Genomic DNA, 21,834 nt, shown 5'->3' with positions numbered 1-21,834 from the left:
TTCTTATTGTGGAATGTGTATAATAAAAACAAAAACAAGTAAATAAATAAGGTTCTGACAAGGGCAATGAAAATATATGTAATAACTGGCTGGGTGTGGTGGCTCACACCTGTAATCCCAGCACTTTGGGAGGTCGAGGTGGGCGGATCACCTGAGGTTGGGAGTTTGAGACCAGCCTGACCAACATGGTGAAACCCTGTCTCTACTAAAAAAAAATAAAAATTAGCTGGGTGGCCGGGCGCGGTGGCTCAAGCCTGTAATCCCAGCACTTTGGGAGGCCGAGACGGGCGGATCATGAGGTCAGGAGATCGAGACCATCCTGGCTAACACGGTGAAACCCCGTCTCTACTAAAAATACAAAAAACTAGCCGGGCGAGGTGGCGGCACCTGTAGTCCCAACTACTCGGGAGGCTGAGGCAGGAGAATGGCGTGAACCCGGGAGGCGGAGCTTGCAGTGAGCTGAGATCCGGCCACTGCACTCCAGCCTGGGTGACAGAGCGAGACTCTGTCTCAAAAAAAAAAAAAAGAAAAAAAATTAGCTGGGTGTGGTGGTGCATGCCTGAAATCCCAGCTACTAGGGAGGCTGAGGCAGGAGAATCGCTTGAACCCAGGAGGCAGAGATTGTGGTGAGCTGAGATCGCACTATTGCACTCCAGCCTGGGCAACACGAGCGAAACTGCGCTTCAAAAAAAAAAAAAAAAAAAAAAAAAGTAATAGCAATATTTAGTAGAGAATGGCTAGGCATGCTGTCTTAACCGGAAAAGCCTCTCTGAAAAGATGGCATTTTGAATTGCAAGCTGATGAGAGGAAGCAATTGTGTGAGAATGTAGGCAAAAAGCATTTAAAGAGAAAGGACAGTGAATGCAAATGCCCAAAGAGGGGAGTTTGAGGAATCTGATTGCTTTCGTATGTGGCTTATGAAAATCTGTCTTATTCCTTTAGTAACACTATGTAGATTTTTTTTTTTTTTTTTTTTTTTTTTTTGAGACGGAGTCGCGCTCTGTCACCCAGGCTGGAGTGCAGTGGCCGGCTCTCAGCTCACTGCAAGCTCCGCCTCCCGGGTTCACGCCATTCTCCTGTCTCAGCCTCCCGAGTAGCTGGGACTACAGGCGCCCGCCTCGTCGCCCGGCTAGTTTTTTGTATTTTTTTAGTAGAGACAGGGTTTCACCGTATTAGCCAGGATGGTCTCGATCTCCTGACCTCGTGATCCACCCGTCTCGGCCTCCCAAAGTGCTGGGATTACAGGCTTGAGCCACTGCGCCCGGCCACTATGTAGATTTTTAAATGTTGGATATTAGTGGTACAACCCACCCCCTATGAAGAACTTCTCAATTACTAGTAGCTAAACTGTATCATGTCAGCCTATTAGAAAAAATGCTAGGCTGAAGTGAAAGCCCCAGCCTCACTTTTTCTTGTGCTATACTGTGTGACTTTGAATAAGTGACTTTATTTCATTGGCTTGCTTTAATAACTACATTATACAGGTTCAAAGAAAAGTATCTCTGTCCTACCTGCATCACAGATTTTATGAAGATAAAGTAGAATTGAACTAATTAACCTGGTAATCTAACACTGAATGATGCTCTGACATATCTGTTGAACATAGAGAAGGTTCTCAAGTCCTTGACTTATTTCATTTGATCTGGGGCAAGTACCCAAAACTTGTCATTGCTGTAACCTAGCATTGTAATTCAAAAATTTCCTGGAAGATTGTTGTAGCTGTCCCATTGAGAGCATTGCCTCCGAGCTGAAATCATTGCTTAGGAGTTAGGGAGGACAAATTGTCAGCAAACTGTAATAAGCAGTTTACCACTGGGCACGGTGGCTCACACCTGTAATCCCAGTGCTTTGGGAGGCTGAGATGGGCAGATCACTTGAGGTCTGGAGTTTGAGGTCAGCCTGGCCAACATGGTGAAACCCCATCTCTACTAAAAATACAAAAATTAGCCAGGTGTGGCAGTGCGCGCCTATAATCCCAGCTAGTCAGGAAGCCAAGGCAGGATAATCACTTGAACCTGAGAGGCAGAGGTTGCCACGAGCTGAGACTGCGCCACTGCACTCCACCCTGGGCAACAGAGTAAGACCCTGTCTCAACAACAACAAAAAAAACAGTTTATATCTGTTTAACAGTTGTGGTCTATATTGTGTTCCATAGCTTTCTTCTCTGCATGCCTCTGTCTTTCTCTCTCCGTTTGTGTGTGAAGTGCCCCATCCATTGTAATAGTTAAGAGTGTAAGCATTGGAGTAAAAGAACTTTAGGTTTGAGTTCCAGCTTTGCCATTTCTGAGCTATATAAGCTGGGCAAATTATTTAGGCTTTGTAAAATGGAGATTAGTAATACTTTCATATCAGGTGGTTGTAAGGATAAAATGAGTTCATGTATTGAAAGACTTAACACTGTATCTGACACATGGTAAATGTACAGTAAGTTATTATTGTTATATTCGCAAGTTCCTGCCCTTGAGTCTGACTGGGAAGATGAGACACACACACACACACACACACACACACACACACACACACATTATTTAATCAGGTGTATTAGTCAGGGTTCAGCCAGAGAAGCAAAAGTGATATAAAGAGATTTATTGCAAGGAGTTGGTTTATACAGTTGTGGGGGCTGGCTGAGCAAATCTAAAATCCATACAGAAGGCAATCAGGAAGGGCAGGCTGGAATTCTTGGGCATTGGCAGAAGCTGCTGTCTACAGACAACATTGTTTCATCAGGGAGTCCTCTGTGATGCTCTTGAGGCCCTTCAACTGATAGACTCAGGCCCTCCCAGACTATCTAGGATACTCTCTCTTAAAGTCAACTGATTATGAATTTTAATTACATTTGCAAAATACCCTCACAGCAACACCTAGATTGTTTGTTTTGATAACTGGGGACTATGGCCTAGCCAGCCAAGTTGGCACATCAAAAGACCATCACGTCAGGCTAAAATGATTTAGTTTGTATGGTAAGTAGTTGTACTACAAAAAGGTAAAAAAAGAAGGCATCTATGAATAGAGAGATTATTTTAGACAGAATAGTGTGGAAAGGCTTCATAGAGGAGGTAGAACTTCTACAGGGCCTTCGAGGCCTGGCGCGGTGGCTCATGCCTGTAATCCCAGCACTTTGGGAGGCTGAGGCGGGTGGATCACCTGAGGTCAGGAGTTCGAGACCATCCTGGCCACCATGGTGAAAACCCATCTCTGCTAAAATTACAAGAATTAGTCACGCCTGGTGGCGCATGCCTATAATCTCAGCTGCTCGGGAAGCTGAGGCAGGAGAATCACTTGAACCCAGGAGGCAGAGGTTGCAGTGAGCTGAGATCATGCCATTCCATTCCAGCCTGGGCAACAAGAGAGAAACTCCGTCTAAAAAAAAAAACAAACTTCTACAGGACCTTATGGAATAGAAAGGATTTGGAAAGACGTGAAAGAGTTTCTTTTTCCCTCTAATTATAAATCAGGCTTACCTTAGCACTTTTATCCCAAAGAATAAGATTCTGATGAACACTAGACCAGAGAATTCCCAGAACCATGTATTAGTAGCCACTGAACCACAGCCTTGGTTGGGGCTTTTAACTGCTTATAAATTAATATATTTTTCTCTTTTGTCTTTTTATAGTAAATTCTAAAAACAAACAGAATGTTGAACAAATTATGTATTTCATATAAATTATGTACAGTGTGTATTAATCTATTAAGTATATCATTTCAACATTGGAAACCACCATAGAATATTAGTATTATTTTCCTGAGATGTTTTCTGTAACCAATGGATAATTTTTATTAAGAGATTTAGGGTAATGCTATAAGGTGGGAACCAGAATTGAGATTAATTTTGCACACTGTACATTAGTTTGCAATTTGAATTTAAGTTTACTGTTTTCAGTTTTAGTAAAAATATGAAACTTTCCACTGTCATCATCCATTATTTAGGGCTTGACTCTAGTGAGATGGATAATAAGCTTTTAAAACTCCAAGAAGGGAAATGGAGTGGGAACGGTATACCCAGAAAAGCCTTTGTTAACTTATGAAAGTTGTAGGAAACGAGAACTGTCTAAAAATGAGAGCAACAACTAACCCTAATTAGATGTGCTTGGAAAAATCCATTTTTTTGTCAGTTGTGCTTTTTTCTTTTTCCACCAAGCTAATTATATAATATGGTGGAGGAGGGGGTGCTTTTTTTGTTTTGTTTGGAGACAGGATCCCTCTCTGCCACCCAGGCTGGAGTGTAGTGGCACGATCATAGCTCACTGCAGCCTTGAATTCTTGGGCTCCAGGGATCCTCCCACTTCAGCCTCCCGAGTAGCTGAGACTACAGGCATGAGCCACCATGCCCAGCTAATTTTTAAAATTTTTATTAGAGATGGGTTATCACTGTGTTGCCCAGGCTGATCTCCAACTCCTGCCCTTAAGGGATCCTCCGCCTAGATCTCCTGAGTAGTTGGGGTTACAAGTGTGAGTCACTGTTCTTGGCTATATAGTATGTTATATCTTTTTTTTTTTTTTTTTTTTTTGAGACGGAGTCTCACTCTGGCGCCCAGACTGGAATGCAATGGCCCAATCTCAGCTCATTGCACCCTCCACCTCCTGGATTCAAGCAATCCTCTTGTCTCAGCCTTCTGAGTAGCTGGGATTACAGGCACACACCACCACACCCAGCTAATTTTTTTTTTTTTTTTGGAGACGGAGTCTCGCTCTGTCGCCCAGGCTAGAGTGCAGTGGCCGGATCTCAGCTCACTGCAAGCTCCGCCTCCCGGGTTCCCGCCATTCTCCTGCCTCAGCCTCCCGAGTAGCTGGGACTACAGGCGCCTGCCACCTCGCCCGGCTAGTTTTTTGTAGTTTTTAGTAGAGACGGGGTTTCACCGTGTTAGCCAGGATGGTCTTGATCTCCTGACCTCGTGATCCGCCCGTCTCGGCCTCCCAAAGTGCTGGGATTACAGGCTTGAGCCACCGCACCCGGCCATTTTTTTGTATTTTTAGTAGAGACAGGATTTCGGCATGTTGACCTGGCTGATCTCAAACTCCTGATCTCAGGTAATCTGCCCGCCTTGGCCTTCCAGAGTGCTAGGATTATAGGGTGTGAGCCACTGTGCCCAGCCTTGTTGTATCATTTTTTAACATTTTCTCTGATTGTAGAAATCACTCATTTATTCATTATTTCAGCAAATCCTATTTGGTGTTTCCCCATAAAGACGTTTTACAGTTTGACTTTGTAGGTAAGATTCTCTTGACACAAAAAACAGATATTTTGTTTGTTGGGTTCTTTCATAAAGGGAAAAAAGAGGCAGAGAAGAATATTCCCCTTCTATACATTTCTCAGGACCACATTGTTTAATATTGATCTCTTCTGACATATTCCTCTATGCAAGCAAATTCTAAGTTTCTACCTGGGTAATAATGAGGAATTACTCACTACATTACTCTAGCAAACCTTTGTGGCCATTATATGAGCACATCCTTTAAATGGAAGTATTAAAAAATAAAAGGGCCTCTAAGTTTTATTACAGTCTCTTTTGAAATTTGATTTCTTGGGATAATGGATTGTTGCTTAAAGCAACTAACATAAGATATACTAAATTTAAGATGTTTGGAACCGTGTTTTCAATTAGATAGTGATATATAGCTAACTGTATTTCATTTAGCTTTGCCTTTGCTTAGGATCAATTATTATTTAACTTGACACATATATTTTCTGCCATTATCCTGTGTTTTGAGATATACTGAACCAGTCCTACTTGGAACACACTGTTTTGGTTTTGGTTTTTGTTTTTGATTTTTTGGTTTTTTTGGGACGGAGTCTCACTGTGTTGCCCATGCTGGAGTGCAGTGTCACATCTCAGCTCACGGCAACCTTCACCTCCTGGGTTCAAGAGATTCTCCTGCCTCAGCCCTCTGGAGTAGCTGGGATTATAGGCATGCGCCACCATGCCCAGCTATTTTTTTGTATTTTTATTAGAGACGAGGTTTCACCATGTTGACCAGGCTTGTCTCAAACTCCTGACCGACCTCAAGTGATCCACCTACCTTGGCCTCTCAAAGTGCTGAGATTATAGGCGTGAGCCACCGCACCTGGCGAGAACACACTGTTTTAAAGTACAAGCTTTTTTCCTTTTAAGAAAAGTATAGGCCGGGCGCGGTGGCTCAAGCCTGTAATCCCAGCACTTTGGGAGGCCGAGACGGGCGGATCACGAGGTCAGGAGATCAAGACCATCCTGGCTAACACAGTGAAACCCCGTCTCTACTAAAAAATACAAAAAACTAGCTGGGCGAGGTGGCGGGCGCCTGTAGTCCCAGCTACTCGGGAGGCTGAGGCAGGAGAATAGCGTGAACTCGGGAGGCGGAGCTTGCAGTGAGCTGAGATCCGGCCACTGCACTCCAGCCTGGGCGACAGAGCCAGACTCCGTCTCAAAAAAAAAAAAAAAAAAAAAAAAGAAAAGTATAATCCTTTTCCCTTTATACCAACTTCTTTATGAACTTATAAAAAATTATTAAACAAGTTTATTTGAAATCTTAACACACATAAACCCTATTCTAAGGAAATCTCTATTTTATTTTGATTTTTGTGGGTTTTTTGTTTTTGTTTTTGTAGAGACAGGGGTCTTCCTATGTTGCCCAGCCTAGTCTTGAACTCTTAGCTTCAATTGATTCCCCCCACCTCAGCCTCCCAAAGTGCTGGGATTGTAGGCATGAGCCACCACTGCCCGGCCAATCTTAAATCATAGTAGCACTTCCGGTGGCCTTCATGTCTTATGCTACACTCTCTTATATTTTGTGATATTTGTTGTAATCCTGGCACAGGCGGTGTCACTTTTAAGATTAGCTCATTCCTGTGAAGCAAGAAAGAGACTAAGGGTTAAAGCCAACTTAGAAAAAACAAGCCAGCAATAACACATTTTATTTCAATTAAATATTTATTGTCCGCTTACTGGCACTGTACTGGAGCCTGGGGATACAGAGATGAGAGGTATCCCTGCCCTGAAGATGCTTACAGACTAGTAGGGGATATGGAAAAATAAAAAGGAGGAGCACATACATGAGACTGGGAGTAGGGTTGCTAGGTAGCAAATAAAAATACAGGATGCTCAGTTACATTCAAATTTAAAATAAACTAGGACTACCTTGAGTATAAGTATATCCCAAATATTGCCAATAAACAACAGTAGTTTTTCAGCATAAGTATATCCTAAGCAATATTTTGCTCGAAACCCCAATGAAGAAGGACCCAGATGACTTTCTGGAAAAGGTTACATCTGAGCTGAATTTTGATGAATGAGCATTGCAGACAGAAGGAGGCATGTGCAAAGCTACAAACATAAGAAATAATGCTACATTCCAGGCATAGCATAGCTAGAGCAGAGAAGATGAAAGGCAATTTGCAGAGGTGAAGGAAGCAGGGTCAAACTCATAACAGACCTTGTATATCATGGTAAGGAATTTGCCTTTTACCTTCAGAGCAGTAGAGAATCAGTAGAAGTTTTTAAGCAGGGAAGTGACTGATCAGATTTATGTTTAGAAAAAGTTTGCTACTTGTAGTGGAGAGGGTGGTTTAGATAGGAGACAGCACAAGCAGGGGGATCTGTTTTATGGCAGTTGTAATAATCCAGGCACAAAGTGACGAGGGTTTAAACTATGACATTGACAGTGGGAATGGAAGGGATGAAATAGCCTCAAAGGATATGAAGGAAGTAATTTGATTGCCAGCAATTGGTGACCAGTTGAGTTTGGGGAAGTGGGGAAGAACAAGAACTTTAGGACAACTCTCTGCTTCCCTCCTCGGTACCTAGGTGGTTGATGGCACCTTCCACTGAGGCAGGCCGTAAAGGAGGACAACCCTTGGGACAGAGGAGGGGCAGGGTGTGATGGTTCAGTCTTGGATAGGCTGAGTGTGAATTGCTTTTGGGTTATCCAAATCGAGACAATAGATGTTCAGGTAGCACTTGGATAATTAATTCAGCAAAAAGGCCTAGGCTGGGATAGAACCAGGATTCCTCAGAGCTGTGGGAATGTCACTGATGATGGTATACAGAGAATACAAGGAAAATGGAACAAAACCCTGGAAAACACGAATACTTAAGATGGTGAGAAAGGAAGAGAATTCCATAAAGAACACTCATAAAGAGTTACCAGACAGGTGGTTCGCTTGAGCTCAGGAATGCAAGATCAGCCTGAGCAATAAGGCAAAACCTTGTCTCTACAAAAAATACAAAACTTAGCCGGGTGTGGTAGTGCGTGCTTATAGTCCCAGCTACTTGGGAGGCTGAGGTGGGAGGATCACCTGAGCCCAGGGAGGTTGAGGCTACAGTGAGGTGTGATAACGCCACTGCACTCCAGACTGGGTGGCAGAGTGAGACCCTGTCTCAAAAAAGATGAAAGAGAGTTGCTAGAGAAGGAGGAGGAAAACATGAAGAGAGAAGCCATAGGAAAGAGTTTTAAAACAGTGTGGTCAACCAGGACAAATGCTGAAGGAGGTTAAATAATATAAGGACTAAAATTTGCAAGTCAGAGATCATTGTTAAAACTGTTATGAGGGGCCGGGCGCGGTGGCTCAAGCCTGTAATCCCAGCACTTTGGGAGGCGGAGACGGGCGGATCACGAGGTCAGGAGATCGAGACCATCCTGGCTAATACGGTGAAACCCTGTCTCTACTTAAAAATACAAAAAACTAGCCGGGCGACGAGGCGGGCGCCTGTAGTCCCAGCTACTCGGGAGGCTGAGGCAGGAGAATGGCGTAAACCCGGGAGGCGGAGCTTGCAGTGAGCTGAGATCCGGCCACTGCACTCCAGCCTGGGTGGCAGAGCAAGCCTCCGTCTCAAACAAACAAAAAAAACCTGTTATGAGTATTGGCTGGGCGCAGCAGCTCATGCCTGTAATCCCAGCACGTTGGGAGGCCAAGGTGGGTGGATCACTTGAGGCCAAGAGTTAGAGACTAGCCTGGGCAACATGACAAAAACCCATTTCTACTAGAAATACAAAACTTAGCCATGTCTGGTGGTTCTTGCCTGCAGTCCCAGCAGCTACCTGGGAGGCTGAGGCACAAGAATTGCCGGAACCCAGGAGGCAGAGGTTGCAGTGAGCTGAGATCACACCATTGCACTCCAGCCTGGGTGACAGAGTGAGACCCTGTCTCAAAAAAAAAAAAGAAAAAGAGAATAGAAAAACTTAATATATGATTATCTAAATAGATGCATTTGACAAAATTCAGTCAATTCTCAGCAAACTAAGAATAGGAGGGAACTTTCTCAACCTGATAAAAGACATCTATGAAAAACCCACAGCCAACATCATATGTAATGGTGAAAATCTGAATATATAATCTCTGCGATTAGGATCAAAGCAAGGATATACATTCTCATTTCTATTCACATATTACTGAATATCCTAGTCACTGTAATAAGTCAAGAAAAAAAAGACATAGAGATTGGGAAGGAGGGAGGGAAGAACCAGAATCCACCTATGTTTGATGTAAGTGAGGATTAAGTACCCCCATACAACCTTATTACTAGGCTGTATGAAAGCAATTTCTGCTAGACATGTAGACAATTATTCAGTCATAAAACATTTTATTTGCAATAAATTTATTTTCAAGCAGTCATGAAACATTTCATATAATGTGCCTGTAAACTTATTAAAGTTCTAACTCTGCCTTTTTCTTTCTTTTTTTTGAGATGCAGTCTTGCTCTGTTGCCCAGGCTGGAGTGCAGTGGTACGATCTCAGCCCACTCCAACCTCCTCCTCCTGGGTTCAAGTGACTCTCCTGTCTCAGCCACCCTAGTAGCTGGGACTAAGGTGCACACCAGCACACCTGGCTATTTTTTTTTTTTTTTTTTTTTTGTATTTTTAGTAGAAATGGGGTTTCACCATGTTGGCCAGGCTGCTCTCGAACTCCTGACCTCAGGTGATCCATCTGCCTCGGCCTCCCAAAGTGCTGGGATTATAGGTGTGAGCCACTGTGTCTGGCCCCCAAGTCTACCCTTTTAAGTGGTCTATCAACTTGCATGAAAGATTTAGTCAAGGTAAAAGCAACGATACTTCAAAGGCAGGCTTGTGTTTCCTTACAATTAGCGTCAGGCCACTGGAAATTCTGAACCAATAATTCTCAATATGTGGTCTCTTAGGCCAGCGTGGGCACTTAAAATTAATGCATATTTTCAGTCTAATGCAAGACCTACTGAGTCAGAAACTCTGAGACGGGTCCAGCAAACTGTGTTTTAATCAACCCTCCATGCAATCTGAAGTTCTCTAAAGTTTGAGAACCTCTAACTGTAAAACTGTTAGCTCCAGGTACTTCCCTAAAGGTAAAGATTATAGCCTCAACTAGTTATTAAACCCTCTTCATAAAAAGGTATGGAATATCTCATATTTTAACCAATCCATATATCTTAGATACCTTTAATTTTACCACTTATCATTCACTTGTAACATTTATCATGCTATTTAACAAACCACAGGCCGGGTGCAGTGGCTCATGCCTGTAATCTCAGCACTTTGGGAGACCGAGGCAGGCAGATTGCTTAAGGCCAGGAGCTTGAGACCAGCCTTGGCAACAAATTGAGACACCATCTCTACTAAAAATAAAAAAAATTAGCCACGGTGGTGGCATGCACCTGTAATCCTAGCTACTTAGGAAGCTGAGGTGGGAGGATTGCTTGAGCCCAGGAGATCAAGGCTACAGTGAGCTTTGATCATGCCACTGCACTTCCAGCCTGGGCAACAGAGTGAGACCCTGTCTCAAGAGAAAACCACAAATTTCACCAATAAAAGCCAGATTTCCTAATTAGCAAAAAATCTCAGAAATTGACCAATCTTGATCAAAGTAAGGAGATAAGGAATATGGAAGCGCTTAGAGTAGCTGCCTCGAGCATTGGCTTCCTGATTACAGCTCTAGCCAAGCACCTGTGCATTCCTGATTTGGATATGAGAGGCATCTGGACTATAGCTTACACACATATATTAAACTGTGCTGAGGAATTTTAAAATAAATTGCAGACTCTGTTATAACCGAAGGAAAGAAAGAGTGGTGAGTGTGTGTTGGGGGGAGGGGAGAGAGAGATTTGAGCACTCTTAATGGCTGAGAGGATGAGAATGTGAACCTGAAGTGGAAGTCTAGAAAATGGTGAAGATTTAATATCGTCGCTACGGGGAACGGGAGAAGGTGTTCACTAGAGGTGTGGAAGATTTTCAGGCATTGTTAAGAATCCAACTCTGCAATTTTTTTTTCTTAGGAAAAATTGATGAGTTTGTCTGAAATACATTTTTAGAACACAAATCTTAGAAAATTACTTAAAACCTAGTAGTGTACATGTGTTCATCGTTATTGCCCCCTTGTGGTAGTTTCCATAGTTCATGAAATTATTCATTCAACGCAGTGGGTTTCGTCAAATAAAACTAAAGAGTGCCATCTCCTGGTGTGATGAGGTATGTGCAAGCAAGAGAGACATTTAGGAGAATCACCCGAGTAAAGAAAAATCTTAGGACAGGAAAACCTTTGATGTTTTCGCTGATTATCCTATGGTAAAGTGGAACGTTCTCTATAATTTCTGTGTCTTTTTATTTAGAATATCGTTTACTGACAGTAATTACAGTTTGTGTGTGTGGCTGTGCCTGAAAAACAACAAAACAAAATGAAACAGTACGTGGCCAACCATCCTTTCTATACGAGCATGTGGGAAATTTGCTTTTGGTTTGTGATGTAAGCCACAAATGGAAGAGCCTGCTCATTGTAACTACCTCTTTGATGAATGGTTGGCCTGAGGTTTTTGCTCAGAACTAGAATTTCACTCTTGTAGCTGAATGCCAGACTAGTTTTTACTGCTTTCCAATACGTTTACTAATGAGCTACCTTGTTTGTGCTATTTTAAAATATATATATATTAATATTATAGAAAAGTATGCACTTTAATCCTCAATGAGATTTTAAAGCCAAAACCACTATTTATGTTGGTTATCTAATAAACATTTACTGAACACTTAAATACCAAACTGTGCTGTGTGCTAGAGAGGAGGAGAGGTTTGAAGATGAATGTAACCAAGTATCTGCCTTCAAATCATCCAACTTTCCACAAGGGAAGATAACATGGACACAAATAATGTTAGATTTGAGAATATACAGAAAGAAGGAAGGAAGAAAATAGGCTCAGGAAAGAAATATAAACTCCCAAGATGATTTATTGAAAGATAGTTGTTGTGGAAAGAGTCATGTTTAAATCCTGACATTGAACAGAGTTAAGATAAAGTGTTTCTTAGGATTCAGGAGCCCAAGATCAGAACAGTGGAAGGGTATCGCTCTTTAAGTCCAATCCCATGAATTGTTCATGATAGAGTGCCCTACTTCTGGATAAAACCCAGCATACACTTCATTCATTCATGCATTTGGCAAGTGCTTTTTTATCTATTTGATTATGTGTCAGGCATTGTGCAAAGTCCTCAGGAAACAAAGATGAAAGTCCTAGCCCTGTTGTGAGTTGCTTGTGTGGAGGGAATGACCAGAGACACCTTTAGTGGGTGCACTCGGGGGGAGCATCTGACACAGTCGGTACTAAACCTGCTCTGCATGGTCCTCTCCAACATAAATAATCCTGGTTCTGTTACCTTAGTGGTTAAAAGAACAGGCTCTGGAGACAGACTATCTGGGATCAGGTTCCAACTCTGCCATTAACCTACTCTCTGTAAAATTCTTACCCTCTTCTTAACCTCTCTTGCCTCAGTTTCTTTATCAATAAAATGGAAATAATGGTAATACCTATTCCATAGGGAGATTGTGAGAATTTAAGATATATATATACATGCAAATGTCATAGAACTGTATTGGCATATAAAAAACAATATGGCAGCCAGGCGCAGTGGCTCACTCCTGTAATCCCAGCACTTCGGGAGGCCGAGGCAGGCAGATCGCCTGAGGTTAGGAGTTCCAGACCAGCCTAGCTAACATGGTGAAACCTCATCTCTACTAAAAATAGAAAAATTAGCTGGGTGTGATGGCAGGTTCCTATAATCCAGCTACTCGGGAGGCTGAGGCAGGAGAATCGCTTGAACCGGGCAGGCGGAGGTTGCAGTGAGCTGAGACCGCGCCATTGCACTCCAGTCTGGGCGACAAAAGCGAAACTCCATCTCAGAAAAAAAAAAAAAAAAGCAATATGGCAAATGCTGTGTATCTACCACCCTTCTTAAGAAATCTTAACCTTTTGCCATATTTGCTGCGTTTTTAAAAATAAGTAAAACATTACAAGTATAGTTGAAGCTGCCTTATCCTGCCTGATACTCTCCTTCCTCCCGCTTCGCAGGAAGCACCATCTTGAATATGGTATGAGTTTTTGCCGCGATGTTTTTCTTTCACTACGTGTGGCAGGGGTACATAAATACCATGTTTATGTTTGCATGTATCTAAACTTTAATAAATGGTACTAAACTGCTCACGTCATTCTGAAATTGTTTCCATTTCACATTATGTTGATATGTCTGGGCCTAATTCTTTCATTTTTAATGACTGCATAGTATTTCGTGCTGTGAATATACCACAATTTATTCAACCATTCTCCTGTTGAGGGGCATTAATGTTGTTACCCATTTTCCACTCTCATAAACTGCATCTGGATGGCAAATCTCCCAGTACTGCATCTGGATGGCATGCTGCAGTCCTTCCAAGACTGTACCCTGGCCTGCATCTTGTCTTGTCTTGTCTTGTCTGGTCTGTTCTTTTTCTTTTGTTTTTTTCTTTTCTTTTTCTTTTTCCTTCCTTAAAACTAATCTCTCAAGGCCGGGCGCAGTGGCTCACGCCTGTAATCCCAGCACTTTGGGAGGCCGAGGCGGGTGGATCACCTGAGGTTGAAAGTTCGAGTCCAGCCTGACCAACATGGAGAAACCCCGTCTCTACTAAAAATACAAAATTAGCTGGGCATGGTGGTGGACACCTGTATCCCAGCTACTTGGGAGGCGAATGCAGGAGAATCGCTTGATCCCAGGAGACGGAGGTTGCAGTGAGCCGAGATCACGCCATTGCACTCTAGCCTGGGCAACAAGAGCAAAACTCTATCTCAAAAAATAATAATGGTAATAATAAATAATAAATAAATAAACTAATCTCTCATAGAGTTATTGGCCTGCTTTCTTTGGAGGGAAACATTTTTGATTATTGATTCAATTTTTTATATGTATTAATCTAATTCAGCTTTTCTATTTGTTCCTGCATGACTTTCTATTATGTATATTTTTCTAGAAAAATTGTTTATTTCAAATGTATTACCATAAGTTGTTTCTGTTTTTTTGCCATCACTGCTCTTTTCTTTCCTAATAATATTTATTTGTTTCTCCTCTTTTTCTCATAATCAGTCTTGCTAAAGGTGTATCTTTTTTGTTAAAGTTTTCAAAGAACTACCTTTATTTACTTATTTATTTATTTATTTAGAGATAGGGTCTCACTCTGTTACTCAGGCTGGAGTGCAGTGGCACAGTCACATTTCACTGCAGCCTTGACCTCCAGGGCTCAAGCCATCCTCCCACCTCAGGCTCCCAAGTAGTTAGGACTACAGGTGTGCACCCACACCTGGCTAATTTTTGTATGTTTTGTAGAGACAAGGTTTTGCCATGTTGCCCAGTCTGGTCTCGATCTCCCGAACTCAGTGATTCACCCTCCTCAGCCTCCCAAAGTGCTGGGATTATAGGCATGAGCCACCACACCTGGCCTGATTTTTTTTCCATTTATTTCTTCATTTATTATTTCTTTTCTCCTACTTCTTTTGGGAGTTTATTTTCATTATTGTTGGGCTTTCTTTTTTATTTTTTTCTTTGAGACAGAGTCTCACTTTGTTGCCCAGGCTGAAATCTCACTTTGTTGCCCTGAGTGGCATGATCATGGCAGCCTCAACCTCATGGGTTCAAGGGATCCTCCTTCCTCAGCCTCCTGAGTAGCTGGAACTATAGGCACACACCACCATGCCTGGCTAATTTAAAAAAAAAAATTTTTTTTTAGAGATGAGGTCTCACTGTGTTCCCTAGGCTGGTCTTGAACTTCTGGCCTCAAGCAATCCTCCTGCCTTGATCTCCCATAGTGCTGGGATTATAGTTGTAAACCACTGAGCCGGTCTGTTGGGTTTTTGTTTGTTTGTTTGTTTTTTTGGTTGGTTATTTTTTTAAGTCTCTTTAGTTGAGCGATTATTTATATTCAATATCTTGGTTTTTTCATCATTGCGTTTAAATTTGGAAATTACTATAATTTTCACTCTAAGAACTGCTTTGGCTGCCTCCCACAAGTTTTGATATTTTTACCTATATTGTTGTTCACTTCTAAATATTCCTGTGTTTCCATGGTAATTTCTACTTTAACCCACAAATTATTTAGGAATGTGCTTTTTAGTTTCCAAACATATGTTTGTGTTTTTTTTGTTTTACTTTTTACTTTTTTAAAAAAATTGTAGAGTTTTTCAGTCATTTATTTTTGTCTCTTTTCTTTCGCAATGGGCCATGTTTAAGCTATGGGACTTCAACTTGACTTTTATTGTTCCACTTATTTTTTATTTATTTGTGGTCAGAGAATGTGGTCTATATGATATAACTTCCTTGGAAACCCTAAACCGTACCTACAGGAGCTTTCACTCAAGCTTCTCCTAATGAGGCCTCAGAATTCCCATCACCTTTGCCTCAAGGAAGAAACATACCAATGAAGTTGCTGGCCATCTGCTACCGAGCACATATGCCTAACAGATGGTCCTGCATTTTCTAAAATATCCCCAGAGATTGACCAGATGGAAGAAAGACATTGGGCCTCTCCCAAGTGACCTCCCAAACTTGAGTTTAAGAACTAGATTGCTCACTTTGGGAGGCCGAGGCGGGTGGATCACAAGATCAGGAGATCGAGACCATCCTGGCTAACACGGTGAAACCCCGTCTGTACTAAAAATACAAAAAATTAGCCGGGCGAGGTGGCGGCGCCTGTAGTCCCAGCTACTTGGGAGGTTGAGGCAGGGGAATGGCGTGAACCCGGGAGACGGAGCTTGCAGTGAGCTGAGATCGCACCACTGCACTCCAGCCTGGGCGACAGAGCGAGACTCCATCTCAAAAAAAAAGAACTAGATTGCTTTGCTCCTCTCCCGAAGATGAAACTTAATATTCTTAGCTACAGATAGATCTGCAAGAGAAACCAGGTCATAGCCAAGGGCTTGTCCAGGAACTTCTCCACTACTAGTAGCTGAAGGGCAACAGCGCCTCGGTGTTCACACTTAACTCTGCACATGGGCAGGGCTCTTTATCTCCCTTATCCTCAAAGCAAACTGTAAGGTGTTGGTAGGAGGGTATAGGAGGCAGGCCTGAGGAGCCTGTGCCATTCTGAGCAATATACAGTAGTCATTAAGAGAGTGGGCTCGGAGCCAAACTGACTGGGTTGGAATCCTGGCTTTATTATTTTGTAGTTGTGAACAAGTTACTTAACAGTTATTTCTGTTTCTGTTTTCTTTCTTTCTTTATTTTTTTGAGGCGGAGTGTCGCTCTGTCACCCGGACTGGAGTGCAGTGGCCGGATCTAAGCTCACTGCAAGCTCCGCCTCCCGGGTTTATGCCAATTCTCCTGCCGCAGCCTCCCGAGTAGCTGGGACTACAGGCGCCCGCCACCTCGCCCGGCTAGTTTTTTTTTTTGTATTTTTAGTAGAGACGGGGTTTCACCGTGTTAGTCAGGATGGTCTCGATCTCCTGACCTCGTGATCCACCCATCTCGGCCTCCCAAAGTGCTGGGATTACAGGCTTGAGCCACCGCGCCCGGCCTCTGTTTCTGTTTTCTTATCTTTTAATGGATAATAGGTTCCACCTCCCAGGGTTGTTGTCATGGTAATAAACGTATAGTGCTAGGAACAATGCCTGACACATAAGAAACATCTGCTAACTATCAGGTATTATATTAACAGTTTTTATTGGCAGACACAGTGGCTTACGCCTATAAATCTAGCAGTTTGGGAGGCTGAGGTGGGAAGCTTACATGAGCCCAGGAATTTGAAACCAGCCTGGGCAACAAAGTGAAACCCCATCTCTACAAAAAATTAAAAAATTAACCAGGCATAGTGGCACATTCTTGTAGTCCCAGCTACTCGGGAGACTGAGGCAAGAGGATCACTTGAGCCTGAGAGGTCGAAGCTGTGGTGAGCCATGATCGCACCATTGCACTCCAGTCTGGGCAACAGACTCTGTCTCAAAAAAAAAAAAAAAAAAAAAAGGCCGGGCGCGGTGGCTCAAGCCTGTAATCCCAGCACTTTGGGAGGCCGAGACGGGTGGATCACAAGGTCAGGAGATCAAGACCATCCTGGCTAACACGGTGAAACCCTGTCTCTACTAAAAACTACAAAAAACTAGCCGGGCGAGGTAGCAGGCGCCTGTAGTCCCAGCTACTCGGGAGGCTGAGGCAGGAGAATGGCGTGAGCCCGGGAGGCGGAGCTTGCAGTGAGCTGAGATCCGGCCACTGCACTCCAGCCTGGGCGACAGAGCCAGACTCCGTCCCCCCCCAAAAAAAAAAAAAAAAAAAAAAAATCAGTTTTTATTAATTCAATTACCTGAGCTGTTTTCATTCCAATCCATTTCAATTGGCTTTCATATTCCATTTCTCCATTCATCTCTTTGTTAGCTGAAATTCCTTCTCTAATCATTTCTTCAAGAGATGCTCATGGAAATTATATTTTCTGAACCTTACGTGTTCAAAAACATTTGGTGCCTACTAAAAGAAAGTTCAGCTATATAAAATAATAATAGCTATGACTGAGCACTTATGAAAGTCACAGGTGATCTATACTTAGACTATTTAATCCTCATAATGATGCTGTAAGTTAAGACCTATTAACATCCCCTTCACAGATGAGACTATTAGGACACAGGCGAGTCTCACTTCCTTTCCCAAAGCCTCTGCTGCCATTGCACCCCTGTTGTCTACTGTTGAATGTGGCTATGGAGAAATCTGGGGCCAATCTGATTTGTTTCCCCTTTAAGGTGCCTTGATCTTTTTACCTGGATGCTCAAAGGATAACTTATTTTTGAAGTTCAGTGAACCTCAGTGGGATATGTCACAGGGGTCATTCATGTCAGTTTTTCTTGGGACATTCATTGTATGTCCTTTCAATCTGTAGATAAAAGTGTTTTAATTTCTGTGAAGTTTCCTTGAATTCTACTTTGAGTATTTTTTCTTTTCCACTTGTTCCCATTCTCCTTCATATGGACATGGTGGATATACTTTGTCTTTTATATCTATAAATTTATCTTAAATTCGTTTTATTTATTTTTAAATTTCCATGTCATTTTGCTTGCATTTTTCAACCTTGTCCTCCAGAGCTTTTTGTTGTTGTTTTTGTTTTTTTTAAGACAGGGTCTCCCTCTGTCACCCAGGCTGGAGTGCAATGGCACAATCTTGGCTCTCTGCAGCCTCTGCCTCCCAGGCTCAAGTAATCCTCCTACTTCAGCCTCCCAAGTAGCTAGTACTACATGTGTGTGCCCCCACACCCAGCTAATTATTTTGTATTATTTGTAGAGATGGGGTCTTGCTGTGTTGCCCAGGCTGCTCTCAAACTCCTGAGCTCAAGCGATCTACCTGCCCAGCCTCCCAAAGTGCTATTATTATAAGCATGAGCAACAACGCCTGGCCTAGTCCTCCTAAATCTTACTTTTATCCCTGTCTGTCTTTCCCCTCATTTATAATGTGGCTTTTATTTCTAGGATGTTTTATTTTCCTTCCTGTCTGAGTTCTGTTAGCTTATTTTAAACTTCCTTCTATTGCCTCATTTCTTCTGCTTTGAAGTCTTATTTTAAAATGGTTCAGTAAGTCCTTTAAATTCGTAACAATATGTTTGGTTTGTTTCATAGCAACATTCTTCTAGAATTTTTTTTTTTTTTTTTTTTTTTGAGATGGAGATTCACTCTTCTTGCCTAGGCTGGAGTGCAGTGGTGTGATCTTGGCTCACTGCAACCTCTGCCTCCTGGGTTCAAGTGACTCTCCCACCTCAGCCTCCTGAATACCTGGGATTACAGGCATGCGCCACCACGCCCAGCTAATTTTGTATTTTTAGTAGAGGCAGGGTTTCTCCATGTTGGTCAGGCTCATTTCGAACTCCCGACCTCAGGTGATCCACCCGCCTCGGCCTCCCAAAATGCTGGGATTACAGGCATGTGAGCCGCTGCGCCCTGCCTAGAAAATGTTTTTTGTCTGACATTTGCTTTTCCTATTCCATTCTTCCTAATTCTTGTAGATTTGCTATATAGATCTTTTGCTTGTTTGGTTTTGATTATTACTCATTACTGAGTGAAATGAGGTCTCCGTCAGCCAGCCATGTGCAGGAAGCAACTGGGCAGTAAACTGAGCTGGTAGTGAAGCTGCTTGTGGCCCTGTCTCCCAGCCATAGTTCATCAACAGACTGCCTCTAGCAAAGAGAACATTTCTGAGGATTTTATCATTCAGGCCTGCCTTATCTTACTATTTCATGGTGCCAAATAGAGTTCTGGGAAGTTCCCACAGCTTGTGCCCCTTAAACCTTTGTTGCAAACAGGGTAGTGGTTCTGCTCCGCAGATGTACCACATCCTTGGTGCTCTGCCAACTTTGTCTGAGAGTGGGGCCCACAGCAGGTGTTTAATCTCAGCATACTTCTAGACTCTGGTGTAGTCTTCACTGAATTTGGCAGGTCATCCTCATTTATTGTACCTAGGGTTTCATTGGTACCTTATTTTTTCAGAGTGGATGGTTTTTTTTTCCCTTTCTTGTTTTTGGGTGATCTCAAGGATGATAACATGACAGGGGTAACTTTATTTTGTTATTCTAAGCTTTATTTATTTTAAAACCAGAACCTTTTTTTTTTTTTTTTTTTTTTTTTTTTTTTTGAGACAGGGTCTCACTCTCTCACCCAGACTGGAGTGCAGTGGCATGATCTCGGCTCACCACAACCTCTGCCTCCCAGGCTCAAGTGATTCTTCTGCCTCAGCCTCCCGAGTAGCTGGATTACAGGTGCCCACCATTACCGCCTGGCTAATTTTTGTATTTTCGTAGAGACAGGGTTTCACCATGTTAGCCAGGCTGGTCTTGAACTCCTGACCTCAAATGATCCACCAGCCTCGGCCTCCCAAAGTGCTGGGATTACAAGCTTGAGCCTAAAACCGGAACCTTTTTTTTTTTTTTTTTTGAGACGGAGTCTCGCTCTGTCGCCCAGGCTGGAGTGCAGTGGTGCAGTCTCGGCTCACTGCAAGCTCCAACTCCCGGGTAACCAGAACCATTTTTAAAAATAGAGTGCCTCTATTCTTGGAAGGAGTAGGTAACATACCACCTTAGACCACGTCACGTAACATACCACCTTAGACCACGTCAAGTGGGTAAAATAGTTTCAAAGTTCTACACACACCCCAACAGCAAAAAGCTTTCTCATAATCATATAGGTATAAGTAACAGGTTAGATCAAATCCAGGTCTGTCGAAGTCCAAAGCCTCAGTTCTTTTTGTCATAGAACTTTCTCATAAAGGACATAGATAGCTCTTTATGCTTCTTCTTATGAATATTTTTCTATTAACTGCTTTTTTCTTTCCTGGTGTTTAGTGTGACAAGTACAAGACTGGAGTTATTGATGGGCCTGCATGTAACAGCCTTTGTGTTACAGAAACTCTTTACTTTGGAAAATGCTTATCCACCAAGCCCAACAATCAGGTATGGACATTATGAGTAAACATTCCAGAATTATAGTGTACTCTAATTTTATCAGAAATTAAAGGCATTATTAAAAGAATTCTTGAACCAAAGCTTTGAGACATTGTATGTATTTCAATTTTGTATACTTTGATTAATTCATTCAACAGACATTTATTTTAATTTTTTGAGACAGAATCTGTTGTCCAGGCTGGAGTACAGTGGTGAGATCTCTACTCACTGCAAACTCCACTTCCCAGGCTCAAGTGAGCCTCCCACCTCAGCCTCCCACCTCAGCCTCCCATGTAGCTGGGACTATAGGCTCACGCAACCACACTTGGCTAATTTTTTGTATTTTTGTAGAAACAGAGTCCTGCCATGTTGCCCAGGCTGGTCTCGAACTCCTGAGCTCAAGCAATCCACCCACCTTGGCTTCCCAAAGTGCTGGGATTATAGGTGTGAGCCACCACACCTGGCCAGTCAACAGATATGTGTTAATCTGTTCCCAGTATATTCCAGACACTGTTTTGTTTTGTTTTTGTTTTTCTGTCAGCACTTTGGTCTTAGACAGATGCTGTTTTAGTTACCAGGAATACAATCGTGATTAAGGCAACCTGGTGCAATGGCTCACACATGTAATCCCAACACTTTGGGAGGCTGAGATGGGCGGACCACTTGAGCCCAGGAGTTTGAGACCAGCCTGGGCAATGTAGGGAGACCCTGTCTCTCCAAAATTAAAAAAATTTTTTAAAAGCCAGGTATGGTGGTACACACCCGTAGTTCTAGCTACTCAGGAGGCTGGGGTGGGAAGATTGCTTGAGCCCAGGAGGTTGAGGCTGCAGTGAGCTATGGTCCCACCACTGCGCCCCAGCCTGGGTGACAGAGTGAGACCCTGTCTCAAAAAATAAAAAAATACAGACAGCCGGGCCCAGTGGCACACGCCTGTAATCCCAGCACTTCGGGAGGCCAAGGTGGGTGGATTGCTTTAGTCCAGGAGTTTGAGGCCTACCTGAGCAACATAGCAAAACCCTGTCTCTACAAAAAATACAAAAATTAGCTGGGTGGCCAGGCACGGTGGCACACACCTGTAATCGCAGCACTTTGGGAGGCTGAGGTGGTAGGTCACTTGAGGCCAGGAGTTCGAGACCAACCTGAGCAACGTAGCAAAACCCCATCTCTACTAAAAACACAAAAAATTAGCCGGGTATGGTGGC

The 21,834-nt window shown here is 42.8% G+C and overlaps 1 protein-coding gene across 1 annotated transcript in view; it reads left to right on the top strand.

Annotated features, from left to right (window-relative positions):
* Positions 1–21,834, top strand: part of DIPK1A (divergent protein kinase domain 1A) — a 125,830-nt gene that overhangs the window by 96,965 nt on the left and 7,031 nt on the right. Inside the window, exon 3 of the mRNA XM_030936754.1 lies at positions 20,534–20,641. Within this exon, the coding sequence (XP_030792614.1) occupies positions 20,534–20,641 (108 nt within the window). The remainder of the gene's footprint in view (positions 1–20,533; positions 20,642–21,834) is intronic.

The sequence above is a fragment of the Rhinopithecus roxellana genome, chromosome 8 (assembly GCF_007565055.1).
Source record: "Rhinopithecus roxellana isolate Shanxi Qingling chromosome 8, ASM756505v1, whole genome shotgun sequence".
In the NCBI taxonomy this organism is placed as follows: Eukaryota; Metazoa; Chordata; class Mammalia; order Primates; family Cercopithecidae; genus Rhinopithecus; species Rhinopithecus roxellana.
The sequence above is the reverse complement of the archived record's forward strand: the minus strand, read 5'-3'. Positions and strand labels throughout refer to the sequence as shown.